The following is a 26,889-nucleotide window of genomic DNA, read 5'->3' on the forward strand; positions in this document are numbered from 1 at the left end:
TGTTTATTTTATCCCATAGTGGAGCAGAGGAGGGAGGGAGCTACTTTTTCTGCATCTCTCTCTCTCTCTCTCTCTCTCTGTCTTTCTCTCTAACTCTCTCTCTCTCTCTCTCTCTCTCTCTCTTGCGCGCTCTCTCTCTCCTTTCCCCCTGTCACTTGCTTGCTGTCCCTTTTGTTTTTAGATGACTGATTTAAAGTGTCTTCTGAAAAAAAGACTGAAACCATAAAAAGAGTAGTGGTTGTGAATTTAAGACAAAGAAAGAAATGTTGGCAAAGTGAGCTAAGCCAGAACACCCACAACTTGGCCCATGAGCCACCATTAAACTCTCAGAACACCATTGGTCTATTTTGGATTTTGCACAGAGTCCACTTGTGTTACTTTCATATTCGTTGCTGCTATAGGGGCCTACATTTCCTTTCTTTAAAACACAAATAAATAGTGTTTTCGTGTTTTGGCACGTTTTCTAGGCCTGCGTAACCTAGGACTAACAACAAAGGTAGGCTACAGCCTGCAGATGTGAATAAATATCTTCTGCTAAATGTAAGTGCAGAGGAACGGGATCCAATGCATTTATTTTCTGACTAAAGGGCATAAAAGGGATATGAAAGACATGAAGCATGATTATTCTCAGTGGTAGAATTATGTCAAGGCACTACTGATAGATGGCGCTCCAAGCACGGAATGCGGTGATCACGTGGTCTTCCGTGACAGCTAGCAAACATGGCGACACCCGTGGCAGCGAAGTGGTCATGTAATTCAGGTAGGAATGAAGACTGTAATAAATACTGCTTAATTTAGTTGCATGCTCTTGCATTTGTGATTACCTATATTTGCCAGTGCATGAACTGTGATGACAATCGTTACTGAAGTTGTGGTGTTGTTCTGCCGTCGTAAACATCATGGTGTTATTAGACTCTCCACACCATTGGCTTATGAAAATGAATACAGTGGTTCGGACTTCGGAAAGTTCACGGTCACAAATGGTCTAGAACTAGCTGTCGTGTAACAAACAACTTTACATAGACTTAGCCTACTTTGTGTGACATGCGCACAACAGCTGCCCTTGTATGTACATCGCACAGTAGATTGTTTTTCTTTTATCCATCAAAAAGTAAAGCAGATTTTTGTGTGGGATTTCATAAAGAGTGGACAGGATGTTCATGGAACCAGAACTGGAACGGAGACAGCCATTAGGGCGCTCTCTTGCCTTAGCCACACACACACACACACACACACACACACACACACACACACACACACACACACACACACACACACACACACACACACACACACACACACACACACACACACACACACGAGACCACATCCTCTTCTTGGATTGCAGCACCACCCTCTATATAGGCTATAGACAAATATTCCGCCGCCCCACATACACTTCATACCAAACCACCCTCTTTTTACACACACACACACACACACACACACACACACACACACACACACACACACACACACACACACACACACACACACACACACACACACACACACACACAGAGGGAGGGAGGATAGACACCTACATAAACAGCTCTCTTGCCAAAACCTCAACAGCTGGTTCGCAGCCCACTGCCATCCTCCTCTTCCGTGTCCCTCCGCCCCCCACCTCCTTTGTCCCGCCACACCACGCTCCTTCCCAGGCTCTCCTATCCTCTCCTCCCCTCTCCTCCTTTGCTCTGCTCTCTTCTCCTCTTTTCACCTTCTCTGCTCTCCTCTCCTCTTTTCGCCTTCTCTGCTCTACTCTGCTCTCCTCTCCTCTCTACTTTTCACCCTCTCTGTTCTTGCCCTTTTCTCCTCTCCTCTCCAATCCTCTCCTCTTCTTCCTACCTCTCCCCTCTCCTCCTGTTCCTCCCTCCCCCCCACCATCTTTCTCCCTCCACTTCTCTTCTCTTCTCTTCTCTTCTCTTCTCTTCTCTTCTCTTCTCTTCTCTTCTCTTCTCTTCTCTTCTCTTCTCTTCTCTTCTCTTCATCTGTCTTCTCATGCCATTCCTCTGTCATCTCACAGCATTATAGACCAGCATTATAGACATTTAAGTTGAATAACTTCACCATTCCTGCGCAAAACTTCTGAGCAAAGCTAAAAGCAACCCCATTGTCCGTAAATCCTGTGAGCGCCGAGCGGTCTCTAGTTTTGGCCATGTTTGTTGTTATGACGTAGCAACAGCTTCTCTCCTTAGGCGACAACTCAACTGCATAACTGTACTACACTATACCGTAGAGGGCACTGTGGTGCTGAGATACTCAACTCCTCAATGTGCATTGTGGACAGAGCAGTATGTGTGTAGATCTTACAGAGTGGTCCTGCGGTGTGTGTGTGTGTGTGTGTGTGTGTGTGTGTGTGTGTGAGAGAGAGAGAGAGAGAGAGAGAGAGAGAGAGAGAGAGAGAGAGAGAGAGAGAGAGAGAGAGAGAGAGAGAGAGAGAGAGAGAGAGAGAGAGAGAGAGAGAGAGAGAGAGAGAGAGAGAGAGAGAGAGAGAGAGAGAGAGAGAGAGAGAGAGAGACAGACAGACAGACAGACAGACAGACAGACAGACAGACAGACAGACAGACAGACAGACAGACAGACAGACAGACAGACAGACAGACAGACAGACAGACATGGAGAGACAGAGAGAGAGACAAAGAGAGTGTGTTAGAGAGTGTATTTTTGGTGTGTGTGCGCGTGAGGGAGAGAGAGTGTGCGTGTGTTTGTGTTAGAGAGTGTATTTGTGTGTGTGTGCGCGCACGCACGCGTGTGTGTGTGTGTGCGTGCACGTGTGTGTGTGTGTGTGTGGGCTCCTCTCCCCGCTCTATAAACTGCTGCGGAGAGTGGACTGGCGTCTCCCCTGTCTGCACTGTAGCTGTACAGCAGCTCAGTCTGGATCCAGCCCTAATCCACTCCAGTTCAGGATGTAATCCTGTGTTGATGTTTTTGTGCTGTATCTGTGGATGAGGCGTAATGTCACAAATGCATTGCTAGTACCTATCTTGATTCCCATCAGCATTATTTGCATGGTGTGTGTCAGTATTCTCACAGGGAAAATGTTCACAATTTATCTAAGGAGTAGTTGATTGATTCCAGCAGTTGTTTATGTAAAACTTGATGTAGAAACAAGTAATGAAATATTAAGCCAAACCGTGCAAATCGCTGTTTAACTGCTCAACCTGGCTTATTGGGGTGGTAATTAGAACCAAATGATTTGGTAAATGACTGGAACTAATGCAATGGTAAATTGTTTTTCATATCCGTGTGTGCGTGTGTGCATGTGTGCATGTGTGTGCTCGTGCCTGCCTTATCGTGTGTTTCTGTGTGTGTGCATGTGTGTGTGGGTGCCTTATCAATTCTGTGTGTGTGTGCGCGTTTGTGCGTGTGTGTGTGCGCATGTGCGTGTGTGACTCTGCCTGTGCCTGTCCGCCCACTTGCAGCTTGGCCCGCGTTGCTGCGTAGGGGGTCATGTCGGCGGATGTGGACGACGTGGATGTCGTCCTCGTCCTCCTCCTCCTCCTCCTCTTCCTTCTCCTGCCCCCGGCACCTCCACCACCTCCACCCCCAGCTCCTCCAGCCTCCTCTGCTGGCCACAGCTGGCCCCCTGGGCCCCCCGCGCCGACACTTCTTCTGGAGGAGGTGGCGCAGCAGCTCGCACAATGTGGTGCGCCCCGCTGTGGTGCGACCGGCCTACGCCGTGCCCAAGGTAATTACCCATAATTCACCAGCAGCTGCCTTGGCCTCTCTTCCTTGCTTGTTCGCCACCGTCACGAGTCGCGACCCTCAACTACACTGTGCGTCAAGCCACCACTCGTACTGCAGCTTCTTCCCCAGCCCTGTTCTCCTATGCAAACTTACTGTATCGTAATTTGGTACGTTACCGGAAACTTGACGAAATGTACCTCAGAGCACGTTTTCAGACAGAACATGTCTACAAAGAGCCAGCTAAATTGACAATAAAATATTTTTCTGCCTGTTGCTTAAAGTGATACTGTACCATTTTTGGAAATTGAAATTGAAATTGAATACTACGAGTCCAGCTTGCAAATGTTAATAATGAATCATTTCTAGCTGGGAGGTAAGGTTTCCACTGCCGTACTTAGAGAACAGCTGGAAGCACTGGAGGAAGGTAAAACTCAATCATTTAACTCAAGTACCCCTCAGTATCATCACCCTCAAGTAGGCGTTTCAGACTGAGATCCCCGCTTCAACCGCAACGGACTTAAACATGCCTTCATACATCAATCGATTCTTTTGTTAAATCAGTCATAAGACTGCATAGTGTTATCACTCCATGTTGTTGGGAAGATCTTCAAGTTATGTGGGTTGTTTGTAATGTATGTATGCATGTATGTCTGTATATAGGCCTGTGTCTTCTGTTTTTTGTCAGTTGTGCAATAGTGTTGTGATGTGATGTTATGTGTATGTCCTGTCTCAAACGAGTGTTGTTCAGGGACGCAAAATGAATTTCACTGGAAACTGACAATAAAGTCTAATCGTATCGTATCGTAAGTTGAGGTATGAAATAAGCTAATATCCAAACATGGCACAGCAGTAGAGTAGAGTAGCCTGACACAGTAACAGTAGAAGGTTATGCTTAGGGTTAGGTCAAGGACAGGGTGCCAGTAGCCATGTATACTGTCTGGGCTGAATACATTGAAAATTAGCGCAACTGATCATCGTTTCCCTCCTCAAAATGTGCTCTAAGGCAGTGGTTTTCAAAGTGGGGCTGGGGACCCCTGGGGGGTGCTTGGGGGACCGGTTGGCTGGAGAAACATAGCAAAACAAAATACAAAAAAAAAAAAAGTATTTCAATGAATTGAATAACTAATGTATACCAAAGTAAAACCAAAATAAGCTCAACAATATTCCCATAGTTAAGAACTGCCTTATATTACTGAACTATGTTAGGGTCCCCGTGGGGCACTGACACACAGACACAGGCTATGGTTGTAAAAGGGGATGGGGGATGAGCGGGAAAATAGTGTGGCACGACCCATGTAAGGGGGGCCTTGACTGGAATGTAGCGGTATATGTGGGGCCTTGGCAGGATAAAGTTTGAGAACCCCTACTCTATGGAAGGTATGCATTCATCTGGTTTGCAAGCATGTTTTCAGAGCTATGTTTCCTGATAAGGCTGCGTTGCCTATCGTTCAAGTATCAGTATTACGGGGAGTCTTGGGCTAATAGTTATTAGGAAGTTCAAGTCAAGTCAAGTCGGTTTTATTGTCAATTTCTTTACATGCACTGGTCATACAAAGAATTGAAATTACGTTTCTTACTTTCCCATGCAGACATAGACAGACTTTGGGTGTGGACATAGACAATTGTACATCACAGTACACATACATTACACCTAGAGTGCCTATAAGTTGGTCTTCGAATCGGATGGTTGCATCCTGCAGCTTCAAATCATCCATTGCTGAAGTGCCCTTGAGCAAGGCACCTAACCCCACATTGCAGTCGGTTCAAAGACTATGGCGTGCGTAATAGCATTGCACTGACATTAAGTACTGCTGCTGGAAGATTAATTTGTCAACAGTCGAAAGTCTACTTTTCTGTCGAATACACGAAATGCACAGGATTTATGCTGAATTATGATTCGCATTACTCTAGTCTAAGGCAACTCAAGCTTTACACAAAAAGCCAGAAAAGATGACGTACAATTTTTTGTAGTATAATTAATGATCTAATGATGGAGAACCTTTTTGGAGAACAACGTGAGTCAGTTTATCCGTGATGAATGGATCTCAGCATTTATGATTGCGTTTGAGGAGCTCTCTCTCTTCCTTCAGATGTTCCCATCTCTAAACATTTTGTTACAACTGTCTGTGTGTGTGTGTGTGTGTGTGTGTGTGTGTGTGTGTGTGTGTGTGTGTGTGTGTGTGTGTGTGTGTGTGTGTGTGTGTGTGTGTGTGTGTGTGTGTGTGTGTGTGTGTGTGCGCACGCGCGCTTGTGTGTACGCGCTTGTGTGTGTGCATGCACGCTTGTGTGCGTGTGTGTGTGTGCGTGTGTGTGTGTGCACGCGTGTGTGCGTGTGCACTTGTGCGCATGTGTGTGTGTGTGTGTGTTTTCTGTGATGATAGGAGAAGAGAGGCTGCTAAATCATGTGACAGTTACAGGCTGTCCTCCTCTCATCTCTTTCCACTCCATATACACCCTGAGCATCCTCGCCCATCAAATGCGGATGGTTTTATTATTATTACATTCATTCATTTATTTATTATTTGTTTTAAAGAGTTTCCCCTTTCATGAAGTTTTTCATCTGAAAGGCCAATTTTTATGCTTTCCATCTGCTACATTTTCATCCATTTTCATTGATCTACGATGCCTGTCTGTCGCTCTGTCTGCCTATCTTTTTTTTCAGTCTCTCTTACTTACTATATGGTCCATTTTGTAATAGGTCTTGGTATTGTCAAGGGTTCAACTGCACTAACTCATACATACATACATACGTGAATCTGCACCTCACATGCTTGACACCATCTAAAGTAAATATGTTTATATTGGTCTCTTCAGATCACACAACATGGTTCCAGTGATCCATATCCTTGGTCTCTTCATCTCTCTTGAGACCAAGATAAACAAATTTGCTTTAGATGGTGTCAAGCATGTGTGGTGGTAAACAAGTGAGTTTTACAAAAAAAGTGTATCCTCTCAATAGCCAAGCATGGTAGTGGGACTGACATGGTTTGGGGATGCATGAATGCTGTCAACATTGGCAATCTGAAATACACCTAAAAAAAACATGCATGTCAACGTGCACTGTGACTACTGAAGCAGATCATGATATTCTCCATAGGATTGCATTCAAATCTCACACCAATCTATTTAAGCCAGGTGCACACTCAAAATAAGTTCAATGCAAAGAAAGGTTGAAACGCACACCGATGACCTCCCTTTTAATCCCTTTTCATTTCGAGACGATTCGAGCCAACACGGCCCCTTCTCTACCGGATTTTAATCTGGGGTGTACTCACTTTTGTGAGTACATGTTCAAACATTAATGGCTGTATTTTGTTTTTTTCTGAGTGAACAAAACATTTAAGCGGTTAAATATGTTGTTAAAAGGTCGCTAATCATTGTGTCAAAGTGAAATTTCTGTAATGCTTTCCTGAAAAAAAACTGTGAAGGGTGTACTCACTTTCGTGATATACTGTACATGCACTACTGGTGCCACTACAAGTCACAAATTAGAAGCAGCAACAGCATCTAAAACATAAAAAAACATATACCATCATATTATCACAACAAGGCAATACACACATAATGATGCACATGCCATATGGCAATGCTTACTGTAACAAAGCACAATGATCAGTGTCCCGCACAACGTCTTGTGTCCCGCAGCACATCCAGAGGCCAGACTACGTGGGCCGCAGTAAAGTGCCCGAGTGGGACGACTACATCGAGATTAAAGACGAAGAGCAGATCGAGGGCCTGAGGAGGGCCTGCCAACTCGCACGACGCATACTGCTGCTCGCCGGGAAGAGCTTAAAGGTGAGACCGTGTGTGTGTGTGTGTGTGTGTGTGTGTGTGCGTGCGTGCGTGCCTTTCTTTTCGTTGTATCATATGCCATACATGAGAATATTATGAGAATATATGTTTTCTGTGTGTATATGTTTGCATGCGCATGTGTTGGTGCATGTCTGTATATTCTGTGTGTGTGTGTGTGTGTGTGCGTGTATGTGTGTGTGTGTGTGTGTGAACAACCTGAACACGCTGAATAAAATGTACCCCTGGCATTTGTGCATGTCTGTATATTCTGTGTGCGTGCGTGCGTGTGCGCGTGCGTGTGCGCGTGCGTGCGCGTGTGTGTGTGTGTGTGTCAACAACCTGAACACGCTGAATGAAATGTGCGCCCCCCCCAGGTTGGCATGACGACGGATGAGATCGACTTTATAGTGCACCAGGAGACGATCCGCCACAACGCCTACCCATCCCCCCTCCACTACGGGGGCTTCCCCAAGTCCGTCTGTACCTCCGTCAACAACGTGGTGTGTCACGGCATACCAGACAGGTGTGTGTGTGCGTGTGAGTGTGTGTGAGTGTGTTCGCGTGAGAACTTTTATAGACATCTTTCTTTTTTCAGTTCAAAAGTGTCAGTGTTTTTCCCCACAGAACGTTTCTTATTCAAGGTGGGCTTTGGGCGGGGGGGTGGCATTGGGCTTTAACAGAGACATTATATGAATTATATTTGCAATACATAATCTTTTCGGGGTACCTAGTCAAGGTGTAAGGTGTTTGTTGTCAGCGTGGCTTATAGCCTTAAAGTGATACTGTCCCATTTTTGGAAATAAGCTTATTTTACACCTTCCCTTGAGTTAAATAACAGGGTTTTACCGTTCTCCTGTACTTTCAACCGTTTTCTAGTTATGACGGTGCAAATTTTACCTCCAAGCTAACAGTTAACATTGAGTCCTATGAGACCAGTTAGCCGCAAGCTGGTCTCATAGGACTCAATGTTAACTGCTAGCATGGAGGTAAAATTTGCACTGCCATACCCCGAGAACGATTGAAAGTACAGGAGAATGGTAAAACCCTATTATTTAGCTCAAGGGGGAGGTGTAAAATAAGCTTATTTCGAAAAATGGGACAGTATCACTTTAACCTTGAAGAGCTATAAAGAACCATAAGGAGTTTGGCCCTGCCGTGGCCCACTGGTAGGGCACTCGTCTGCCATGCGGCCGACCCGGGTTTGATTCCCGGTTCCGGGTCATTTGCCGACCCCTCCCCGTCTCTCTCCCCATTCGTTTCCTGTCATCCTCTCAAACTGTCCTGTCAAATAAAGTTCTAAAAGACCAAAAAAGAAATCTTTAAAGAACCATAAGAAGTTCTCCTTTAACCATGTTATAATTTTCCTCCTGTTGCAGCCGGCGGCTTCAGGACGGCGACATCATCAATATCGATGTGACTGTGAGTAATGGTCGGAAAAAGTAAATTTACGCGCACACACACACACAAACACACACACACACACACACACACACACACACACACACACACACACCTTTTACACACTTGACACATTTGGAGCCTTATCCACATAAGTCAGATACAAGTACATATTGGAGTCACATTTTTACTTTACATGTTGACACACACTCTGAAGCACACACATCCATGTTCAAACACAGAGGCGGATAGGCTTATAGAGAACCTAGCCGCTAGTCTATAAAGTGTGTTCATTTGTGGCCCCTCCCCTCAGGTTTACCTGGAGGGTTACCATGGTGACACTTCGGAGACGTTTCTGATTGGCTGTGTGGACGAGGGTGGCCGGAAGCTGGTGGAGGTGGCCAGGAGATGTCGTGATGAAGCCATCGCGGCCTGCAGACCCGGCCAGCCCCTCTGCGTCATCGGCAACACCATCAGGTGGGTCTTTACGGGGAACGTGGGGTAACACTTTACTTGACGCCGGTGTCATAAGCAAGTCATTACAGTGTCATAATAGTGTCATAATAGTGTTATGCAAGTGTCCATTATGTCCAGGTCATAAACATTTTATGACTTGTCTTTGCCATAACCGAATGTCACTTGAGGCCAACAGTCATAAAATGTTTCTGACATGGACATAATGTTTATGACTTATCTATGACTGTGTCATGACACTATTATGACACTGTAATGACATGCTTATGGCGTCAAATAAAGTGTTACCGAACGCGGCAGACTAAGGAAGTAGTTCTCTTTTTCTATTTATATATATTTTTTAGGGGCTTTTATGCCTTCATTTGACAGGACAGTCGAAGATGGTGACGGGAAGCGAATGGGACAGAGAGACAGGGGAGGATCAGGAAATTACCCCGGTCGGACTCGAACCGGGGTCCCCGTGGGTGGGCATGCAAGCCCAAATGTAGGGGCCTTAGGCAGCAGTAGTTCTCTAATGCTGTTTCAGGCCGTCCATAACCGTGCTAGAGCCCATGCCCGCACCATTATGTTCGGCACTAAAGTGCTTACCTGCGAACCGTGCGCATTCATACCGGGCCCTGAACTTTTCCCGCACGTGACTGATCCACGTTGTTGTCATGGTTCGCGGAGAAAAGCAAAGTATTTAATTGGTTCGGCATTGTGAACCAACTTTCCGGTTCGTGAACGCTAAGATCTGTGGCGTGAACACGGTGGCCAGTTTGTGATTAGGTGCAGAACGGGCACCAGCACGGTTCTCAGTTGGCCTGAATGCACCAAAAGTGTGGTCTGGAGGCCCACAGGGGTCTGCCACGCAGTGCCAAGAGGTACATGGAAAAGTTTGATACAATGCAATGCAAAGGAAATGCTCATCTTCATTTTCTACTGTGAGGGGACACGGATAAACAGTACGGCCTAGTTTGTTTTGCATTAAAATTACAATTTAAAACCATATGCAATGAAAAAATATTCAAATGATAACTGCAATGTGTGGTGCAATTACTAAGAGGTCCATGCAAAACCCAAAAAGGTTTGATCCATAGACCTTCAAAATGTCCATGTGATGAGACGAAACCTCAGTAAGATGCAAGGTGCCTTCTTTCAAAGTAGTCTCTGGGGCTTTTAATCGGTTTTCAATCGACAGGATGTTTAAAGACGTGACAGGAAATGAGTGTGGGATGCGAATGGGGAAGTGATTGATCCATTATGGGTGTACATGACTTCTCCAACACCTCTAGGATGTGCATTTTCATGTCTGATTCTAAAGAACTTTCGTCGTCTTGAGGATAAGCTGTGCCAACGACCTGTTCAAAGCCTTATGGAAAATGGGGAAGTTTTGTATGTCAAAGTGTGTGTGTACCGTTACATGTGTGTGAATGAGTCTCTATCCACCGGTGTGTATCTCTGCAAGTGTTTGTGCGTGCGTGCGTGCGTGTGTGCGTGCGTGTGTTTATGTGTAGGTAGACAGTGTGCAAAGGAGTGAGATTACAAGGCACGGAGAGAAAAGAAAGAAGTATGAGTGCATTTTCTGGATGCGCCGCTGTTTGACTTAAAAGGCATCTAAACAGGCTTTGTGTAGCCGAGAGTCTGCAGACGGAGCCATTATGTCTCAAAAGAAGGGAATCATCTCTCTCTCTCTCTCTCTCTCTCTCTCTCTCTCTCTCTCTCTCTCTCTCTCTCTCTCTCTCTCTCTCTTTCATCTCTGTTTTTCTATGCTTGGTCCTTCCAGAGGTGTAATAATATGCTGAATATGCCTTCAGAATGTTAATGTACCACACTTTTCCTCTCTTGCACACTCTCACTCACACGCAGGCACACGCACGCACGCATGCACGCTCGCTCGCTTGCACGCTCACACACACACACACACACACACACACACACACACACACTTGCTATGGCTCTTTCACTAGCACACACACACACACAAAACACACACACACACTTGCTATGTCTCTTTCACTAACACACACACACACACACACACACACACTTGCTATGTCTCTTTCACTAACACACACACACACACACACACACACACACACACACACACACACACTTTTTTATGTGCACACGAACAGCAGCTACCCAGAGTGCACTGGGCTTTCCATTCTCCATCTAAATTACAGGGTAGTTTAGAAGGTGGTTTTGTGTCTGTGTGTGTGCGTGTGCGTGTGTGTGTGTGTGTGTGTTCGGCTCCCGTCCTCAGCTGTGTATGTGCTTGTGGTTGTGCCTGTGTTCTGCTTCTGTGTGTGTGTGTGTGTGTGTGTGTGTGTGTGTGTGTGTGTGTTTGTGTGTTTCCACTGATGTGTGTGTGTCTCAGTGTGTGTCTCAGTGTGCCTGTGTGTGTGTCTGTCTCTGCAAGAGTGTGTGTGTGTGTGTGTGTACGCGCGCGTTTCTGTCTGTCTTTAGGAGGTGAAAATTACAGGGTAGCTGCCTCCCGGCATGGCAGAGCGTGCTCCCTATAGGGAGAGAAGAGAGTGCAGCGCTGCCTCCCTGCGCATATCTCCCCGTCCGTCTCTCTCTCCCCACCCCCACCCCCCACACACACACACACACACACACACACACACACACACACACACACACACACAACCCGCTCATCTCTACCCGTCTCTGCGCACCTCTCTTCCTCTTTGCACTTATCTACCCCTCTCTCCGCTCATCTCCTCCTCTCCGTACACCCCCCACCCCCCCCCCGCCTTCACATCACATCCTCATGCCTCCTCTCTGCCCCCGCACCCCCCCCCCCTCCTCCTCCTTTCTCCGCCTGTCAACGTGCAGGCTCTCGTCTCATCGCCAAGCGCTCCCAATTCATCTCCAGCGAAGCCACAAGGTCGCCACAAAGACACCATGCTCCCCACAACCCTCATTTGCATCACAATTGGCCTCTTTTTTTAGCCTGTCACACAAATATACAGTACGTACGTACGTACATGCATCTCCATCGGGGCCCAAAGTGGGCTTAATACTTCAAATGCACAGAGCACCCTAAGTGCTGGTGAATGTTTTTTTGCATGCATGCATGCATGGATCAATCTCATATTGCTTAGTGTGAGTGTTTTTGCATCCGTGCGTGCGTGCGTGCATGTGTGCCTGCGTGCGTAAGAGAAAGTGAGATGCCCAGTAAAAGTTGGTTAGTTGCGTCACTGTGGCTGTTCCTCGGATTCGGCCCGTTGTACGCATTTTAACAGCTCGCCAACTCCAGGCTATTTAACCTTTTTACCATTAGAATAAAAACATCCAGCTCAAAACTTCAACTTTTTACAGACGCTTTGTTTGCGATGCATATACAAACATTTATATTATGCTCACACAGTCCGTAATGTTCTTCATTAAACTAAAGAACTTAATAGTTTATTTTCCGTTTAATGGCTGAACTTTTAAAGCTTTACTGTACACAGTAAAAAAAAAAATGTGTTAATTTAACACATAAAGAATACTCTCTGGCCTGGCCAATTACGCTCTAGACCAGCTCTCTAAGGGTTGAATTGACACTGCAAATTTTACTGTGTGCTGTATAAAACATCTTGATGTTTGCTTAGTTTTTTACTCCGATTTCTCCCCCCGTTTTTATACCGCCACACCCTTGTTTCATTTCCTGCTGGAGGGTTTTCTCACCCTGATCCCACCAGTGGAGAGGGCCTTGCTCTGCTTTGCGCTGCTGCGGAGAGGAGAGGAGAGGAGAGGAGAGGAGAGGAGAGGAGAGGAGCCAAATTGTGGAAGTGTCAGGGTGTGTGGTCGCTTGCTCGTGTGTGTTTGTGTATTTTTTACGTTTTTTGGGGGGAGATTTTAGCCTTTATTGGCAAAAAGTAAGAGAGGGTGAGAGTGGGGAAGCAAGTGGAGGAGAGGGGTGCAGTTGCAATCGAACCCAGCTCCATTACCCATTTATAGTATGACACCTTAGCCCTCTGAGCCACAGCGACCCATTTTTTTTTATTATTTTTTTGCCGTCATTGACTTACTGAAACAAAGCCTCTGGCTATTGTAAGGATTTATGGAAGGTTATGGTCGAAGAAATGTTCTTTAGAATTGTTAGTATAAATACTAGTCGTTTTTTTGTTTTACTTTTTTAGTAGAAAAGTATTTTTGAGCATTTTGAGTAGGAGAGAGATGGTGTAGTGTTGGGAAATGATGACCCCAGGGCTGGACTTGAACCTGGCTCCCCACAGGCGCATCCAGAGATTGTAAGAGTGTAAGCCCGCTTATGGCCGTAACATGCTGCACAGAACCTATTCGAAATGTGTTTTTAGTTATTTTATTTTATTTGTCTTTTTTGCTTGGCTTCGGGAGTCACACGGGCTTGTGATGGGGACACACCAGCACACACTCTGAAAGGAGTGATGGTTGGGTGACTCAACAATCATCTCTTTAAGTAAGGTCTTTCTTGTCCCATTGTGCTGCCTGCCTGCAGGCCAAAGCCTGGACATGCTGCTTAGCTTGTCGACTGTTTTTGAAAGCACTGTTGTAACCCCTTTCAGTCTCATGTTGAAAACCATACATTACACTTCTATATGTCTCGTCTGAAGTGAACAACACATTTCAAACGTTTTATTTATTTACTTGAGGCAAGCTAGTAAAATAAATGTTTGGCTGTCAGTGTGAATATAAAGGTTTCTATGCTCTGTGGTTACTTATTGTGACACTTGCTTGGGTGACATAAATGACAATGCCACAGCACCACATAGTACAGAACTTGTAAGGAGGAGGCAGCCGCTAGTTTAAACCAAGGATGCAGTGGCAGAGGTAGCTTCAGTTGAGAATTGGTCTGTAATTAAGAAGACAGTGAATGTTTCAGCCATATGTAACACTTCTCTCAACTACCCTGCCCTGATGAAGGCCACTATGGCCCCTGTGTTTTTAAACAGATTTGCCATGGTATATTGAAGGCTTTTAAAATATTTTTTCTCTAATCTTTTTTGGACTTAACTATCTTTCTAATGACCTTTGTATTAGCAAAGCCAAATTATCTGTTCTCATTGAAAAACCCTGATGCGCTAAGCCACCCACATTTGGGCTTGCATGCCCACGGGGACCCAGGTTCGAGTCCGACCGGGGTCATTTCCTGGCCCTCCCCCATCTCTCTCTCCCAATCATTTCCTGTCTGTTCTCCACTGCCCTGTAGTAATAAAGACCGGAAGGCTGATGACTTCATTTTCAGTGTTCATGTGACTTTGCTAGTCTGCACCCAAAAGTTTTTTAGATGGATGTGTGGGTTTTTTTCTTTGTTAAACTCAACACAACACCAGTACCCTAATATGGTTTAAATATTGCACTCCTTGCCATTAAAATGATGTACAATAATCCATCAGATAAGATCAAAAATGTGAGAGAAAAGCATAACATTTGGCCTGAAGTATACAGACCAAAAATGGCTATTGGGCCATCGTATCATCTTTAGCGACCAGTTAGAAAAATTAGAATAGAATGTTCAATATGGGCACCATATCGCAAATTCACCATGTCTTGTGAGTTTTGCAGCTAAGCTTCTGTGCTTCAAGTGATCAGCTAAACTTCAGATACATGAAACAATAGAGCTCTGTTATGCCAGAAATTATTGTGAGGTTTTCTCCTTATAAATCTGGCCCCATTTTGCTGTATACGTTCTGTTTTACGAGGCTCAAACACTATATACACACTACACTTAGAGTCACCGGAGAACCAAGCTGCCTCTGTCTCTTTAAGTCACACCCTCTTTTTCTGGGCCACAGACTTTGGCCTGTGCAATTAAGCCAAGAAAAGAGAGAGAGAGATGGAGCGATGGAGGAACGAGGGGAGGATGTGGGGACTGGGGTGGGGGGAAGTGGTAAACAGAGAAGAGGAGAGGGTAGAAGACCTTCCGTAACGAGAGGAGAGGATAGGAGAGTTGTTTGACTGGAGAAAGGACAAAGAGAGAGGTCAGCACAAAAGTGGTGCAGGGCCAAGCAGCATGTATTTATAGTTGTGTGTGCGGGCGTGCATGTGTGTGTGTGCGTGCGTGCGTACGTGCGTGCGTGTGTTTGTGTGTGAGCATATTGAAGTGTATGTGTGAGTTTGTTGGCATGTGAATGGACAATGCATAGGTGTGTTTGGTTGGTTGTGGAAGACCTGATATTGTACAGAGGGGGTGTAGTATAATGTGGTTGTGTGTTAAGAGTAGTGTGTGTGTGTGTGTGTGTGTGTGTGTGTGTGTGTGTGTGTGTGCGCGTGCGCGTGCGCGTGTGCGTGTGTGTGTGTGTGTGTGTGTGTGTGTGTTTGGGGGGGGTGGGAGATTACTGACCGTGGTGACTTCCTCTGGCTCTCCAGTGCAGCCACCTCCCCAACAAATGAATATTTATATCCAGAGATGTAATGACAGGCTAGCTTAGCATGCTGAAGCCTCCTGTCTCTGTCTCTGTCTCTGTCTCTGTCTCTGCTGGGATGTGTCTACTCACACGTACTGGGCAGACGCAGGGAGACGCACAGAGAGGAGAAGAAAAGTGCTTTTTTCACAGTTGTAGCAAACTGGTTTTGCTCATCAAAATTGTTCTCTTCGTTAGTGTGTCCATCTCTGTCTGTCTGTCTGTCTCTCTCTCTCTCTATCTCTCTCTCCACATGTTTTTCTTACTCTCTCGCTCTGCCCCTTTGTTTTCTCTTTCTCTCCATCTCTCTCTCTCTGTTTCTCTCTCCCCCCCCCCCTCTTCCTCTCTTTTTTCCTGCTGCCTTCCCTCCCCACGTAAGAATCACACTGGTTTTCTTTGTCATAATACAGGGCCTGAAATACCCCTCTCAGTAGGAGAGAGGCAGTGTGTTGTAATTGCTCATTTAGAGCACCGAGGGTTAATGGAACATCTGCCTGTGTTGCCATAGCGATTACCCCTAGCCTAGCCTGCTGTTGGACAGCTGAAGACGGGGATAGAGCTAGCTACTTTGCCGTATAGTGTTGTGCTAATGTTGACTTACTGGTATAGATGTGAAAGAAGTTAAATGAAGTTGCTGGAATGGGTGCCAAGAAATACGTTATAAGCTGTTTAAAAATGTGTTTTTTTAACCCTTTCATGTAGAGCTTCTGTTATAAGTTCATGGTCACCAAAATGATTATGACCATGTTTGAATCTGTTGCTTAAGACTTGCTTGGTAATGTCATGGCAATTTTGTAATGATGTAGCTACGCTTTTTCATGAAATAGTGAATAGGATCACTGGTAATCCCATCTGCATGAAAGGGTTACACGATAACCCATTTTTTCACTTGTTATAAAGAATGAAACATGAGAAGTGCATATGCTCTTGTATTTTTGTCGATAATGTAAAGTGTATATATCTGTATGTTATATCAAAGTTACATTGGGCAACGTACATCCTGAATAGATAATTACATTGCTCTGTTCTATTTATTTATTTATTTATTTAGGTCTATTTATTTATTTATTCATCTTGTTATTGCTTATACAACCAGGAGCGTTTTGTTTTGTTCTGTTTGTAAAAAAAAAAAAATTAGTCTCCTGTCTGTTGTTGTTGTCTTGCATCATTGTCACTGTACTGTGTGAAATTGTTGCAAGCCTCTACTTTTTTACCTGCAAACAAATCTACCTTCGGTTATCAATAAACTTACCTTACCTTACCTTACCTTACCTTACCTTACCTTACCTTACCTTCTTTTCCTTCTTCCCCGACGCAGTAAAGTTGCCAATTCCCATGGGTTCCGTGTGTGTCCCTACTTCATCGGTCATGGAATAGGATCTTACTTCCACGGACATCCAGAGATATGGCACCATGGTAAGGCACAGGCCACTGTGCATACAATACTTTCACCTTGTTAATTCCGTTATAAATGAATCAATCTACCAATCAATCAATCAATCCAATTTATTTACATAGCACATTATCATGCTCATTTGTCATTCAGTTTGGTTGAGAAAGAGAAAGAAAAAATGTGGATAGTATTATCTAAGAGAAAGTCAAAGTCAAGTATTATCTAAGAGAAAGAGAAAGTCATATCAACCCTACAAGTTAATCAAAGTTATCAGAAACATATTGCATTTACTCTCAAGGTACGTAGATGAGGAAGAGGTTGATAGTTATCTTTCACCTTTTATAGAGGGACGTGACTGATGACAGAGATGTCCGCAGCTTTGATTATAATAGCATAACGCCATACAAGTTGGAGGAGAAAAGCTGAACATTACTCACCAGTGTACCTAAATGCAACTTTTCCATACAAAGTATGCAATTTTCATATTTCATGTTTTTAAAGTCATTTTTGGTCATGTTTGGTATGCTTTTTGTTAGCTGTAGAGAAGTGTTTCTATACAGCCCCCCAGGGGGCGTTGGGGAGCCCTAGGGGGGGCGTTGAGAAGGATAGAGCTGAGAGAGGGCGGTGCTTAGTTACCATTAGGGTGCATTAGTCCAGTTAATTTTTTAATACTAAGGAGGGCATTGGCAGGCTTATGATGAGGTCAGGGGGGGCGTTGTGAGGCTTATGAGGAGGTCCTGGGTTCAGGTGGTGTTTGTTCAAAAAAGGTTGAGAACAAGTTTTGACTCTGTGTCTCGCGCATAAACCATCACTCTGAAACTGTGTTTAAAGGGACACTGTGCAGGAAATGGTCAAAAAAGGTACTGCAACTATGGTGCTCATTGAAACTGGGCTGCCTATTGCCAAATGTGTTGTTTACATGAAAGTTTACTAAGTAATAAACAAATATTTTCTAGTATGGTCCAAGCACAGTCATTTTTGCAGCTAAAAATGGCTATTTTTGGAAATTCAAAATGGCGGACCATGGAGAAGATCCCCCTTTTCATGTATGAAAAGTGCAATTTTTCCAGTCATAATGAATACTTAGAATTTGATGCTAGTGGTAAGTATTCATGAAAAAGGTAACATTAGTGAATGGGCAGCATGAATTCTGGAAATAAACAACTAAAAATCTCACACAGTGTCCCTTTAAAGGAACAAGATTTATTTCTGAATAAAGTATGTTATTATTACAGTCATAGTAAGGATGCCGTAATACATTTGGTCTTGTTGCATTGACAAATGCAAATTGCAAGTGACCAATACAAGACTAACGGTGATCTTTCTTCTCCTTCACAGCAAATGACAACGACTTAGAGATGGAAGAGGGCATGGCCTTTACTATAGGTACGTGATCCAGCACTGCGCTACCATGTAGGGGGTGGTGTGGAATCGACTCTCTCTTCAGACAATGCTGTTTCAAACGTTTTGGTTTTGCTGGCTCTTTGTCTGTGTGTGTGTGTGTGTGTGTGTGTGTGTGTGTGTGTGTGTGTGTGTGTGTGTGTGTGTGTGTCTGTGTCTGTGTCTGTGTCTGTGTCTGTGTCTGTGTCTGTGTGTGTGTGTAGCACTTGCGTACGTGTCTGGATGTAAAACAACAACAATTACACCATTATAATCCAGCAACTTCAAGTGGACATAACAGATCTTCTGATATCTCTCTCTCGTTCAGAACCCATCCTGATGGAGGGATCCTCAGAGTTCAACATTCTCAGGGACAAGTGGACCGCAGTCTCAGCAGACGACAAAAGGTAGTGTAGCTCCTCTAAGTAAAGTTGTGGTGCGCACATCCAAGACGTAGGTGCCGGATGAAAAAAAGCCAAAACTATGAGCAAAAAGATGAATGTCCGCACACTGCTCCCGTTGCTTTTTTTTTTATTCAAGTGAACGCTTTCAAGCTAATCGCTCAATAAAAAAGCAACGGGAGCAGTGTGCGGACATTCATCTTTTTGTTCACAGCGTAGCTCCTTTACCCCCTCACATCACCTTTACACATCAATACTCAGTGGACTACATTCACACATTAATACTCTGCGGATGATACATTATAAGGCACTGACTGCAGCCACATCACACATAAACAGTTCATCAATATTGCTGCACAAAAACACTCAGGATGTGGCCAGAGTAAGTACTGCAACTAGGCTGCTCATTGAAACTGTGCTGCCTATTGCCAAATATTAGTTTGAAAATATCATATTTACTAGTAAAGTACAGTCATTTTTGCAGCTAAAAATGTCTATTTCTGGAAATTCAAAATGGCGGACCATGGAGAAGATCCCCTTTTTCATGTATGAAAAGTGCAATAGAGTTTGATGGTGGTAAGTATTCATGAAAATGGTAATCTTAGTGAATGGGTAACATGAGTTCTGAAAATAAACAACTAGAAATCTTACACAGTGCACCTTTAAGGTGCGTTGAACTGCGCAGGATGACCTTGCTTACACAGGTTACACAGTCTGATTCAGGTTCCGGTAGAAAGACTGAAGTCCAAGCACTTGAACCAAAACCTCCTTCTATGCCATGGATTTAATAAAATCAAAGGATTTTCCAGCGCATGGACTTCTTTCTCTCGACTTGAACAAACACCTTTAACCCTCAATGTCTTCCACAGCCCACATAATCATTAAATCATTAATGCTTGGGGAAAAAAAACACTCGCACTTCTGATTAATTTCATGTTAATACTCACGGACTGTAATCACGGCAATTATTTCCAAGAGCCGCTCGCTGCTTAGCGCTGATGCTGAATGGGAAACGCATGATGGCCGGTACTCTGTCGAGATGAGCTGCTTTGTCGAGATGACCCACAGATGACTGTTAACATAGCCACAACGCTAAGCGCTAATCCCTAATGGTGTCGCTATAGTGCAGGGGTTTCGAACTCAAATAGACTGAGGGCCAAAATCTAAATCTGGTATGAAGTCACGGGCCGAACTCAATATTTATTTACGTAAATAAAATGGGGTATAATTGTGCACGCATGCGCTTAATAATCAGGTAAATTTCACATACACTCTTTTCCATCATACTGTATGGAAGTTCAAATCTGCTTGCACATATTGTGTTGCATATGGAAGTGAGCCATCCACCACTTAAATATCCATTAGCACTTTACAGCTACTCCACTACCTGGCCTTCCTACCTCCTTTGTTTCATACTACAACTATTCTGTACATACCATGCACTTTAAATACGCTGTTGCACTTTTCAATGTCTCCAATGTTTTTGTATGTCATTCCCTGTTTATTTATTTATGTACCCCCTGTTTTCTTTTTTTATTTCATACCCCTCACCCCCCCAGAGCAAATGTGTTTATCTTGGTCTCAAGAGAGATGAACAGACCAAGGATATGGATCACTGGAACCATGTTGTGTGGTCTGAAGATACCAAGATAAACAAATTTACTTTAGATGGTGTCAAGCATGTGTGGTGGTGAACAAGTGAGTTTTACAAAAAAACGTTTATCCTCTCAATAGCCAAGCATGGTAGTGGGACTGACATGGTTTGGGGATGCATGAATGTTGTCAACATTGGCAATATGAATTACACCTAAAAGAAACATGCATGTCAACATGCACTGTGACTACTGAAGCAGATCATGATATTCTCCATAGGATTGCAAATCTCACACCAATCTATTTAAGCCAGGTGCACACTCAAAATGTAAAATTTCAATGTATAGAAAGGTTGAAACGCACCCTTTTAATCCCTTTTCATTTCGAGACGATTCGAGCCAACACGGCCCTTCTCTACCGGATTTTAATCTGGGATGTACTCACTTTTGTGGGTACATGTTCAAACATTAATGGCTATATTTAGTTTTTTTCTGAGTGAACAAGAAATTTAAGCTGTTATATATGTTGTTAAAAGGTCACTAATCATTGTGTCAAAGTGAAATTTCTTTAATGCTTTCCTATGAAAAGATATACTCATAAATCTGCAAAAACTGTGAGGGGTGTACTCACGTGATATACTGTAACTGGTCTTCAATTGGGCATGCAGGAGGAAGGTGTATGAGGGTGGGCTCTTGTTAGGTGGCCTGGCTGCTTAACATTAGCTGGTGCTGAATGGGAAATGCAGGAGGGTTACAGTAGAGAGGTGAGGAAGGTGAGGAGCCTGTTGAGGTGATTAGCTGGGCACTGCTGTAGTGGATTGTAATGACTTGGTAGCTCATATCGACACGGTAGGTGGATGAGGTGGCGCGGGCTGAAGTGGGCTAGTTGAGGTGGGGAGAGTGGGCAGCGGTTGGGTGAAGTGGTGTTGCTGCTTGCTATGGCTTGGTAGCATAGCTCGATCGATGGGTTGTTCATAATGACACAACACACTATGGGTTAGGTGGGTTTAAGGGGTCTGGCTGCTTAACGCTGGTGTTGAATGGGAAATGGTGGGGGGATAGGCTACTGTAGGTGGGTGAGGAGGGGGCAGAGGGCTGGGCTAGGTTTGGGTGAGGGTGAGGGTTCTAGGTGGGTGATGCGATGTGAGGCAGGGCTGGGTGAAGTGGCTGAGGTGTATGAGGGTGACGAGGGCCGGGTGGGTTAGGTGGTCTTTTCTTGCTATTTAGCGCTGGAGTTGCATGGGAAATGCAGGAGGGGTGGGCTACAGCAGGGGTTCCCAAACTCAACCATGATAAGTACATCGGTAGATTCCACCCAAGGCCCCTTTTACGTGGATCACACACTACTTTTCTTGTGCACCCCCTTTCACAACCATAGTCTAGGCCTGTGAGTCGGTGCCCCACTAGGATATATAAAATTAACTAATGGGGAATATTGTTTTGCTCCTTTATGTTTTTTTGGTGTACATTAGCTATTCAATTTCTTCAATAAGTAATTGTATTATTTCCTACCAACTTTCCGCGGCCCCCCTAGCACCCTCTCGCGGCCCCCCAGGGGTCACCGGCCCCAACTTTGAAAAGCACTGGGCTACAGTAGGCAGCAGGAGGCTGAGGAGGGCGGCCATGCCTGTTGAGGTGATTAGCTCTGGACCTTGGTGTTATAATGGCCGCTCTCAGTGTGAAGTGCGTGTGCGTGTGTGCGCGTGCGTGCGCGCGTGCGTGCGTGTGCGTCTGAGTGTGTGCGCGCGTGTGCGTGTGTGTGTGCGTGGGTGCGTGTCTGTACATGCACTCTAGTGAGGACCAGTGGAGTGGAAGGAAAGAAGTTGAGGTCTTATTAAATCATTCAATCATTCTGGCTGCATAAAGTGTGCGTGCGTGCGTATGTGCGTGCTTGCAGGTGTGTGCGAAATGTAAACTGACTGGAGCTGTACGGATGGCAAGGTTAGTCTAATGCAGGGACGTCAAATTCAGGCTCGGGGCCAAATCTGGCCCGCTGAGTCATTTTTTTTGGCCTGCAAGATCATTTCAAAGGTGTATTACAGTTATCCCTCATACACCATTAATGAATAGCGTAACAAGACTTGAGCATGAACTTTGGTGTGTCACATGGATTTTGAGTGGGCCCAGGCCGATGAGATAGCTCACAGTCAATTTGAGTATGACATCTCTTGTCTAACTCATTAAGTCGGTGTGTCGTCACTATCGTGTTGCAAAAGTGGTGTCATGTTGAAATAGGGGCAATATTTACATTAGTGCCTATGGGAGGAAGATGTTTAATTTAGCGTAATGTCGTTTAACAGTTAGCAAACTACACCAAACTTCAAGTAGTCATCTTTAGTATTGCTCTCTCCCACCCCGTGAAGTATCAAAGTGTACAAACTATTGTGGCAGTAGTGTGCATTTAGAATTTCCTTCCAACATTAATTTCCATTTACATTAATTCATTTTTAATGCCATTTTGATTTTCTTACATATCGCTTCTTACCATGTCCCATGACGACAAGTCTTCCTCATGTTCATTCATGTTCGTTCATTGCCACTTCGCACGGTTTAACATAACGGCAGTCAGATAACAAGACACTTGAATATTCAATTCAATGAAGACGTGTGAAGATGTGTTTTCCCCCTGATGACTACAGAAGGTGTCTGACTTTGGTGAAAATGTGAAAAATGTCCGGATGTCCAACAAAGTAAATAGTGTGCAGTTGGACCTTCTCTCTAAGTGTTAAGTTCAGCACTCAGAGTAGGACAAAGAATTTAATTTTGATCAACTCAACACTTTTGCCTCTTTTCCAATGACTGTTTCCTGGTAGGCCTACAGCTCTACACAGCGCGACTCGGCCGCCACTTTTTGTTTTTCGATTGGGCACAACACATTTCAATTGAAGAGCAAAAAGTGGTGGGTGGCCAGGTTGCCGTGTGTCAAGCTGTAGGCCTACCAGAGAACCGGCAGTGGAAAAGAGGCATTTGAGAATAGGACCAAGTAAGCTCTACTGAAGGGATTAGGAATTCAACACCTGAAGAGTTACATTTATACACTCTGCTATGGAGTGCAGGTGGACCTCTTGTCTCAATGCCAGCTGTGTCTCGATGTCTTGTCTCGGGGCAGCCGTGGCCTAGTGGGTAAGTAGATGGGCTTTATTAAATCAGAGGATTGCAGGTTCAAATCCCACCCTTAAAGGGGAACTTCACTATTTTGAACAGTATGGCCATTTTGTGAGTTGTCTGCAATATTTTTGTGTTCAGCAGTATTCACTGGTGTTCCCTAACAATTTTTGTAGCAAAATATGGCTTCTGTCGTGTTTTATGTAGCATTTTGTAAATTAAGTTTCACTTTCACTTTCTTTAACAAAATGGCAAATAAAAAAATGACAGAAGCCATTTTTTGCCTTCAAACTTGTTGGACTGCTAGTGAACACCCCTAACCACTTTGTGAGCTGTAGACTTTCGAAAACAAATGTTAAAGGGACACTGTGCAGGAAATGGTCGAAAAAGGTATTGCAACTATGCTGCTCGTTGAAACTGGGCTGCCTATTGCCAAAATGGATCTTTACATGAAAGTTTACTAAGTAATAAACTAATATTTTCTTGTATGGCCCAAGTACAGTCATTTTTGCTGCCTAAAATGGATATTTCTGGAAATTCAAAATGGCAGACCATGGAGGAGATCCCTCTTTTCATGTATGAAAAGTGCAATTTTTCCAGTCATAATGAATACTTAGAATTTGATGGTGGTGGTAAGTATTCATTAAAAAGGTAGCATTAGTGAATATATAGCATGAATTCTGGAAATAAACAACTAAAAATCTCACACAGTGTCCCTTTAAAGGTGATTTTAAGAACAGAGTTGCACATGCCCATAGACGGCCATTCTAAAGCTGGTTGAGATAAAATCCAAATTAGCCAAATAACAGAGACTGCAGCAAACATGAAATAAACTGTGAGGGGGACTCTAAACTATTGCAGACCATGCAGAAAAGGGGCTTAATGTTCAAAACAGTGAAGTTCCCCTTTAAGGACAAAAGAAGGAGAAATATTTGCACACTGCAAAAGCTCCCTTGTCGTGATTTAATGTGAAGGTCGTCACCTGACGAAGACCTTGCTGGTCGAAACGTTGTGCCATTTTTTCACATTAAATCACGACAAGGGAGCTTTTGCGGTGTGCGAATGTTTCTTCTCCTTTTCTCCTGCGTTTTTTGATATTTTGCACCCGCAGCAATTTGTTACTTTGGGATGTGCGCGCACCTTACACTTTTTGATCAAATCCCACCCTTACCACTCCTCACCACATTCTATGGCTTGAGGTACCCTTGAGCAAGGCACCTAACCCCACACCGCTTCAGGGACTGTAACCAATACCCTGTACTTAAAAAAATGAATAAGTGTAAGTCGCTTTGAATAAAAAAGCATCAGCTAAGTGTAATGTAATGTAATGTAATGATGTGAAACCAAGTAAGCTCTACTGAGGGTATTATTAATTCAACACTTGAAGAGTTCAATTTATACACAAATTTAGACCTCTTGTCTCGATGTGAAAAATTGACTCTGCAGAATTGACTCTGTGGTTGTGGAAAAGGCAATAGGGTGAATTGGGTGCACAGCTTGAACAGAGCTCCCGACACTGATCATGTACTCGTGTGTGTGCGTGTGTGTGTGTGTGTGTGTGCGTGTGTGTGCCTGTGCGTGCGTGTGCGCGCATCTCCATCTTGTCTCATCAGATCAGCCCAGTTTGAACACACTGTCGTTATCACTGCTGATGGAGTTGAAATTCTCACCAAGCTTCCAGAAGAGGACTGATGTCTGTCTGTCCATGTGCGTGAGTGTGTGTGTGTGCGCGCGCATGTGTATGTGTGTGTGTGTGTGTGTGTGTCTGTGTCTGTGTCTGTGTGTCAGTGTGTGTGTGTGCGCACGCGCACATGCGTTTCTGAGTGTGTGTGCCTGTGTGACTGCGTGTGTGTGTGTGTGTGTCAGTACCATTTCAGAAATGTGTGCACGTTTGTACAGTGTGTCTTGGTTTTCTTATTGAACACTGTGGAGACAATGTAACACTAAATTACACCTGTCATTGTAAGATTGTGTTATGTGAGAATGTGTTATTTAAGTAAAGATTTTCTTTCTTTATTCACCCTCTTGTAATAATTATTTTCACATAATTATAGCATTATATCCAGATTATGGAGATTAGGGGCAGTGAGAAACGATAGGTTTGGTTTAAAAAATATTGAAAATATTAGTGTTGTTACGATTTTGTGTCGAAGTTACAGGTATAGGCCTACACAGAGAAATTTTAAATGATTTGATTATTTTTTTATGATGAAATCCGTGATTTCAGCTTAGTATAGAATTTCCACCATTGCCCCCAGCCCGCCTTAACAACCATCTCAAATTAGGTTAGTCAACATCCAATTAGCGGAATGCATTTCTCCCGCGTCTGCCTTTATGATGAGGTTACTGCTGGGGTAATGGCGTTATATGGGCATCTGACGGGCGGGATATACATCCTAACAAGGTGGATGCAGCCCGGCCCGCGATACAGATGCGATAGGCACCCCCGTGGATAAGCCATGTCTAATATCATCAAGCGAGAACAGTGCGCGCGCAGTTTCAATGACTGACATCATCTTAACGATTTTATGTCATGCTGCTCAGACTTTTTTTATGTAATGTACTCCGTTACCTTGACGCAAGTGACATAAAAAAGCACACAAAACAACATTATTATGTGATGTAAGTAAGGGGTTGTACCGCCAAGTTTGACTCATTTTAAATGTATAGTCCCCACACTCCAGGCGTATAGGCTGGTTACCATTAGGCCTAAATGATCAGCTTGCGTCTGAAAGGTAGACTACATATTATATTAAAATGCTAAATTCTAGTAGCCTAATGCTCCTATTACTTCCATGTCTCAATTGATCTTGAGGATCAATTACAACAGGTCTAGTTGGCTCATTTAACATTTTTAGTAGCCTAAACGAGAAATTTACAATTGTTCGCAATTAACAGTTTAAGTGGGCCTTCTATCTGGTCAATTACGCACGATCCATGCAAATTCCTTACTCGAGATATGCTAATGAAACAGCGGTGGTCTAAAGCTGACATCCCCTGTAATTATAATGAGCAATGGAAGAGCCACGGATTTACCTGCATGTCATGTCACACCTCTCAGGCCTCAATTAAGCTATACACATCCACTGATGTGTTGTTGTAAATGCGCAAAGGGCATGGAATACACTGTCCGACATTTACCAATATCCATTAAACTAATAGGCCTATGTTCTATGAATAAAACGGCATCTTGCCATTGAACATACATAATCCTACACATCTTTCCATTTCATGCCAAGAAAAATGTATGTACAATAAATATTAATGAGTGATTGAAACGATTTGAATGCGTGGATTTGCTATAAATG

At 44.0% G+C, this 26,889-nt stretch overlaps 1 protein-coding gene across 1 annotated transcript; it reads left to right on the plus strand.

Moving 5' to 3' along the window:
- Window positions 1-667: 667 nt before the first annotated feature.
- Window positions 668-25,601, plus strand: metap1d (methionyl aminopeptidase type 1D (mitochondrial)). Its single transcript, XM_063211803.1, has 10 exons — window positions 668-760; window positions 3,426-3,691; window positions 7,336-7,485; window positions 7,857-8,005; window positions 8,859-8,901; window positions 9,194-9,357; window positions 17,029-17,126; window positions 18,442-18,489; window positions 18,812-18,890; window positions 25,195-25,601. The coding sequence occupies exons 1-10, from the start codon at window positions 721-723 to the stop codon at window positions 25,271-25,273; spliced, it is 1,116 nt and encodes a 371-aa protein (XP_063067873.1). The 5' UTR covers window positions 668-720; the 3' UTR covers window positions 25,274-25,601.
- Window positions 25,602-26,889: the final 1,288 nt, after the last annotated feature.

Source organism: Engraulis encrasicolus, chromosome 12 (genome assembly GCF_034702125.1).
Source record: "Engraulis encrasicolus isolate BLACKSEA-1 chromosome 12, IST_EnEncr_1.0, whole genome shotgun sequence".
NCBI lineage: Eukaryota > Metazoa > Chordata > Actinopteri > Clupeiformes > Engraulidae > Engraulis > Engraulis encrasicolus.